Below are 6,923 nucleotides of genomic sequence, written 5' to 3'. Positions count from 1 at the left end.
TGTACTCCGACTTTTCAAAATAAAAGGTTCATTAGATGTTTATACCAGGGTCAATCTGGAAGAATAAATGCCATCTTCGCTCATACACATAGATATAAACTCACTTCTGTTTTTTACAAGTTTAATGCAAAACCATGAGTAACATACAATAGATGTATGCCTGAAAAGCTGCAAAAAAATATTAGCCTACTATCTCTCTGGAAATACCGTTACAAGATATTAATACATTTATAATAAAAGTGTTTGTAGTCTGTTTCTGTGACCACTATTTCTAAGGTAATGGAGCCACATCTGGACAACCTAAACCTAAAAAAGAAAGAAAAAAAAAAGTAGGCATGGGGATATACTGTAAAAGGAAGCTATTAATGGTTGTGGGTGGCTGAGCTTAGAGTTTAGAGATACACGGCTTGAAAACAGTGCTTGGATAATACCTCATAATAAAATTACAATTGTATTAAAATTAAGAGAAAAAATTAAATGTATCCATTGTGAAAACATTAATTATTTATGTATATATATAACAATTATAGTCATATTGGTTAAATTTTTGTCAAGTATTACTTACTTGAAATACTGACATTAACAGCTTAAATCTTTCATCGGTTGCTAAGTGTATATCCACAAAAGACTGCACTGAGTCAGGTCATGTGCTGACCTTTGTGAATTCTTTAGATTTAGATACCAAAAACAGCCATCAAAGTTCAATTTATAAAAACAGCACGAGAACACCAATGATTAGGCTGAATGTACGCTTGGGTTACAAACCAGATGAAGATCTAAAATCTTATCTATGTTGCTCAAAGGTTAAACATGAACCCAACGTGCTAGTCTGATGCAGGGAGTAAAACACATATACACCGCCTAGACTGCATGCCTTCTCTTAGTATTGACCAAACAAAAATGCAGTTATTCTGGGTTTTTGCAGTACTTGACACACACATGCAACTTTCAATGTTACACCAGTCTTTAAAACCTATTAATGTACTATTTATGTCAAATTAAGCTATGATTTGTTAAAAGAAGAAAATCTCATGCGAGCAAGCTGACCGCTGCCAATGAAAATGAGATCATATAACATCCATATCCACAGAACTCAAAAGCAGACACACTGTTCTATTTTAATGTAAAATTTTAATTTTAATTATATGCTTTAAATGATTATTCAGAACACTCAACTTACACTTGGGAGCAAAATTACAAATGTTTTTGAAACAAGCAAAAAGAAGGCGATGAGATAATGCTGACTATGATAATGTAGAAAAATCTTAATGATACAAGGGCCTGCTCTTCCAGTCTTCCAAATTTAAATAGAGATCATGTAACTACCCCAACACCTGCTACCTCAAATACCTACAGTATTTTACAGTTTCCAGGCGGATATGATTTAGGTATGGCAACAAATGATAAGACACGTGACTTCACACATTACCGATTCATGGTTTGGTTTTTTTCTTAAAGCATGGAATTCTCCAATAACATGTTATTTGAAATGGAAACATACAATGTTCCTCATTAATGAATGCAAGCATCATTACAGTACATCTGGTAGATGTATTTGCAAAGCTCCACACAACACTTAAATTTGTCAACCACAGGTGGATCTTGAAGGATAAGGCTGGTGATGTTCTATATTGTTGTTATAGTCAATAAATCCTAAGAAAAGGCCAAAAACAACAATAATTAAGTCTCTCAATACTTTCCAACTTCCTCTAATCTATGGATCTTGGCTCAGAAGCCCATTGGCTCCTGCTGAAGATGTAATCTAAGATGATCTTTAAAAAAAGGGGCACAAATATTTACCTTGTTTTATTTTTATTTTTTTTAAAGCAAAAAATGTACCTAAACAGCTGGGCTGTTTACATTTAAACAGAGGTAAATACTGTATTTGGTGGTTTTTAAATACATTTTGGACAAATATGGAGCTCTATGGTACATAGGAATATTGACAGCACAATAAATATAGAATATCACCACATTTAGCCTTTAAATTAGTTTCTGTTATGCAGAAACACAACCTTTATTTGTGTCAAAACAAGCAGCATGTTTCTAAGTGCCTTTACCAAATGAACATGTCAGCAGTAAAGGACAGTTTGCACACAACACTCAGGTGAGGTTTAGGATCCTAAAGAGGAGAGGCCCCACACAGACACAACTAAAACCAACAACACTGTAGACAATGTAACGATAAGGTAGCTCTACTTTCATGTGCTGCCTCGCCCCTCTTACATCACCTGAAGGCAGCCCGAACAATCGACATAAAAACGGAATTGTCACTGCTTTCATAATCATTCTCGTGACAAGGATGACAGCGACTCCGATGAGGAAGCGCAGCATGGAGACAACCACCAAGCTAGTGCTGATTGGTGGTAAAGTTAGAGGAAGTGAGGAAAGTGGTGGATCCAGCAGCAGCCCAAACTGATAGTTCACATGGGTAGCAATAGCAGCTCCTGCCGCGGTGCCTAGAGCCTGAGCTGTGTCGCCCCGAGAGGTGCTCCAGGAATCCAGAGAGAAAGCCACAAGTCCCAGGCTCACATGTGACACGATAATCACGAGTGGAGCAAAGTGGTCCATCATGTAGAAGCTGTCGATCTTGTCCAAAATTGGCTGGAAAAAGGCTAGAATAAGAAGGCTGTACAGGAAGCCAGTGATTACCTCCTGCAACACAGGGACATAAATCATCACAAACCTGGCATATTCGCTATGAAAGCCGATATGTTTTACTCACATTTGCACTATAAAAATTACTTGCTTGATATACCTACAGTCTTATAAAGCACATTAATAATATAATTGGTAAAGTTTTAACGGCAGAATTAACAAGAGAAGTTAAAATCAAAAATATATTCTGACATTCTTTACATCAGTGCCAACATACTGCAAGCAATGCACACAAAGTCTGAGCTCTTTCAGCATCACTTTCTACATAATCAAAATAAACAAAAATCAGGAGAGCTGCTGACTGATAAACAGGCGTTACTATTGTTGTACTACAGAACATAAACAATATCTACTAACCTCGGTTGCCTGGACACCAAATCTAATCTAACCTTATCTACTGGCTTTGATTTGTTTATTGGCTTGGCTTTATATTCTCACAAATCAGACATCTTAACTTTCTGTGTATGTTATTAAAAAAGGGGCATGCGTTTTTGTCATGCATATTAATGTTATTTATTTAAGTTAACGTGTAAAAAAGAAGCAATCTGTCCACTTACAGAAATGAAAATATGCAGGTGATTTGAACAGAATATATTTTTTAACCCAGATAAGGTAGAGCTCATTGAGTAACCATTCTCAGCTGGGACTACAGGTGTCAGTGGAGGCAAATTGTCCAGGTGAGGCAGCGTCAGTCTACATTATCAAGTTAACTCTTACAGTTTTTCAGCAAGGCATTATTTACTTCACATTAATTATTTAATATACCGACCAGAATAGAATGCATCCCCATGTAGACTCTGCTTACACAGACCAGGACGCTCCAGCTAAGGGCCACACAAAAGCCAAAGAGAAAGGGGTACTAGGAGAGAGTGAGAGAGCATAAAGACATGGCATTACATTAACCTTGATATTAGAAAGGTGGGTGACGATGAGCCGTCAAAAAAAATACAAAAATACAGTAGTTTTCTGATACAAAGGCCCATGGACTCATTTTGCAGGACTATATTTTTCTCAACATCCTGTTGACTATGACCAGACAATACAGTAGAAGAAGCTACAGTACCACTGTCCCTAGCAGGGCGTTAATGGCAACAGGCTAGATTTACATTAAGTCTCCTGAACAGTTCCCCGTCAGTGGAAATACTGCAGTATTTCAGTATCACAGTGACCTCTGCATAGGTCAAACAAGAACCTACAGCCATGCTAGCAGCTCTGTGAGGTTGTAGTTAAGCACTGTGGTGCTTTGAGCTTAATGCTAATATCAGCATGCTAACATGCTAAGCTAACACTTTGAATTTTCCTCCTGCCCTGGAAGCGGTTTATGGTCTTTTGTAACCTTTTTAACCTCTTTCTCTGAAATGTTTCAGTTCCTTGACCTTCCACATCAGGGAACCGGACACCAAAAGAGTTTAGGCAGTTCAGTAAACTGGTTAAACTCAGTTTTAAGCTTTTATGCAGGTGTACAACAACAACAAAAAGGAGTATGAGTTTCTCAGCTCTTCTTTCCTGGTGGTGACCCCTTGGCAGGGCTCTACGCTTACATTTCTTTTTTAACCTGATAAAAGTTAAAAGTTGTTGCGAAATAACATTAAACATGCAGTATACAATATGCACTGCAGGGACAGGCTGATTTAACTAAGAGATTACTAAAAAACTCTGAAATACAGGATGTGCATGGGACCTAACAAAAGGACAGGAATGCATTGTGTGTCATTAATTAATCACTTTTCAAACAGCATAGAGGCTTGCACTTAGGGTTCGATAGCATAACTAAAGTTATTAATGACGACAACTCAAAACATTGGAGTGGAGGTTCTTGCCTCATGACAGATCTTACAGCAGAGAGTGCAGACGATACACGAACACGACATCAGCCAATTTTCATTTTGGCTTGCCATCAAGTTACACATGGATTTAACATTAATTAGCGACAGCTTATCAGTAGGTGAAAAGTTTGATTTCTTTGAGCTCTCTGACCGGACTGATACTACACTCTTTTCTCTCTTAACTCCGCAGCAGTAAAGAAACCCTCCCAACCCCCTGTGCCCCATCTTAACCAGAACACTCAGTCACAGGAGAATGTGTGTTCTCTCATCCCTGACTGTCTTACTTTGTTAAATTACCTTGCTGTAGTGCTCATTGATACTTTAGATCCAAATGTTTACTGAAACTTGATTTGATACTTCCACTTCCCCTACACATACACATTTACTAGTCCCCCATCTGTCTCACACAATGTAAAACAGTGAGTCTTTTATCAAAGCTACCTTTTCACTCATCACCTGTACCCCTCTGACACATCCTGTCATTTTTTGATGACCTATTGTATTCTTTAACAGAGGAATGTTTGTTGTCTTCATACGAGACTAGGCAGCAAAGATTAACAGTGATTTATAGGCAGTCTGTGGTTTTGCATTTCTGTGGCCAGACTTATCCACTGACTGACCCTCCTTGACACTGGGGGGGCCGTGGAGAAAAATGTCATGTGGAGCTTTATATATTTTATTAGGTCAGATGCCTTGTGTGTTTCTTGAACTCTGGTCTTTTTTTCCAAATTTACCTGAAGAAACAATACACTGAAATGTATAGGATGTGAAGAAGAAAAAAACTATGTGGCACTTGGACGTCTTGGGACTGGTGCGCCTTGCAACCTTCCCTGTGTGTTATCAAAACACGTTCATATCCTGTGGCAGTTGACTTCTTTGCCCTGTTGGTAATTCAGCCTTCTGCACTCAAGCTGTACATTTCTACATAAACTGCACATCTTTTGTCTGCGGCAACTGCATTTAAATACTTTGTTTTCATCTGTATTTGAGACGTTGGGTGTGTTTAAAAGGATGCTCACCTGCCATCGTCCGTAGGTCAGCATGAAGACACAGAAGGGTATGGCTGTCCCTGTCATAGCGTGCGTGGACGGCATGCTGTACTCGGAGTTGTAGAAGACCTCCACCTTCACCACAGGAGGGGAGGCCGGCCGGGACCAGCGGACCATATCTTTGGTGGACTGCCCCACGAACAGGTTCCAGGCCCAGACTATGATGAGTCTCCGGCTGACCAGGGCGTCGACGTTCCAGAAGAGGAAGGGGAAGAATACGATGAAGAACATCTCGTTGCCAAGCTCAGTCCCAAACGTGAACAGGTAGAACAGAAACTTGTTGTGGATCAGGAACTCTTGACCCACATCTCCGGTCAGGGAGTTTTTCCGGAGGGGTTTTGCTCTGGCGGCGTCTGGGTCGACATTAGCAGCTGCTGATGGACCATCAGGCCTGACGGAAACGTCACCCTGCATCCTGTTAAAAAGTGGCGCGGTCGCATCCCCGGCTGCTCCATTCCCAACACAAACGTCCGCGCTTGGTCGCCTTTGTTGCACCCTCTTCTTCAGTCCGGGGCAGTCCGGCTCCGAATCTCCACTGTCCGGCTTGACCAGTTTACCCGGAAATGTCCCTTTAACGCCGCAAACATTTTGAAACCTCGCTACATGGCGGGGGTCTTGGAGATAATTACACATCTGTATAAACTTCCTTACATAGTCGTTTGCCATGACTTAAAATAACTGTTCGTTTAAAATGCACAACACTTTTCCGCCGTAAAAATAGAGTTCATGTTCATTGAGTGAGCCTAAAGAGTGAAGCTCGGTGGCCGTTGCATTCCTCTTAACGAAATGAAATAACAGCGACTTAGCTAACAGCACGAAGCAGCTAACGTTACCCTTGTCTATTAGCCTACCTGGTATCTGCAGACAGAACACAGACCTTGTACACCGTCGTGGACGGAAGCATCCAAAGTCCGTAACAGATAACCATTACTTCACGGTATAACGTTATTTCTTACGGCCACCGACCATTTGGACCATATGATTTGGACTACTGGTCAGTGATAACTCCTAACTACGTCGTTGTTATTATTCCCACTCTTCTTCTGTTCGTTTTCTTCTTCGTTTGACTTAATGTTTGGTTAGTCAACCAATATCCAAAATGTTCAAGTCTACCACCCCTGCTGGAGTTGTGATCAATTACACATTACACAAAAAAACAATCCAATGTTGCAAAAAGGTAATTGCATTGGTGGAAGAAGTATTCAGAGACTTTACTTAAGTAAAAGTACTAATAGACCTACCACACTGTAAAAATACTCAAGTATTTGTAAGTAAAAGTCCTGCATTAAAAATGTTATTCAAGTAAAAGTATGTAAGTATCATCAGGAAAATGTAGCCTACTTAAAGTAGTAGTATTAAAAGTAAAAAAAAAAAAAAGATTTATTAAAAA

General features: G+C 39.5%; 1 protein-coding gene across 2 annotated transcripts; it reads right to left on the bottom strand.

Moving 5' to 3' along the window:
* Nucleotides 1-1,421: 1,421 nt before the first annotated feature.
* On the bottom strand, nucleotides 1,422-6,516 carry LOC116065956 (sphingosine-1-phosphate phosphatase 1-like). 2 transcript variants are annotated; one of them, XM_031321632.2, is made up of 3 exons: nucleotides 5,504-6,516; nucleotides 3,428-3,517; nucleotides 1,422-2,655 (listed from the first exon to the last, which is right to left on the bottom strand). In XM_031321632.2, the coding sequence occupies exons 1-3, from the start codon at nucleotides 6,197-6,199 to the stop codon at nucleotides 2,104-2,106; spliced, it is 1,338 nt and encodes a 445-aa protein (XP_031177492.1). In that variant the 5' UTR covers nucleotides 6,200-6,516; the 3' UTR covers nucleotides 1,422-2,103. The 2 variants fall into 2 exon arrangements, with proteins under 2 accessions (XP_031177492.1, XP_031177493.1); XM_031321633.2 differs by lacking the exon at nucleotides 3,428-3,517.
* Nucleotides 6,517-6,923: the final 407 nt, after the last annotated feature.

This window comes from Sander lucioperca, chromosome 19, assembly GCF_008315115.2.
Source record: "Sander lucioperca isolate FBNREF2018 chromosome 19, SLUC_FBN_1.2, whole genome shotgun sequence".
In the NCBI taxonomy this organism is placed as follows: domain Eukaryota; kingdom Metazoa; phylum Chordata; class Actinopteri; order Perciformes; family Percidae; genus Sander; species Sander lucioperca.
Note: the sequence above shows the minus strand (reverse complement) of the source record. Positions and strands in the feature narration are given on the sequence as shown.

What these genes read in the sequence shown, in the direction of transcription:
- LOC116065956 (XM_031321632.2), bottom strand. Translation starts at nt 6,199, where the DNA reads ATGGCAAACGACTATGTAAGGAAGTTTATACAGATGTGTAATTATCTC. An exon ending in TGACCTACGGACGATGGCAG is followed by an intron (nt 3,518 to 5,503) that starts GTGAGCATCCTT and finishes ACTCTCTCCTAG; the next exon opens with TACCCCTTTCTCTTTGGCTT. An exon ending in TGGGGATGCATTCTATTCTG is followed by an intron (nt 2,656 to 3,427) that starts GTCGGTATATTA and finishes CCTGTGTTGCAG; the next exon opens with GAGGTAATCACTGGCTTCCT.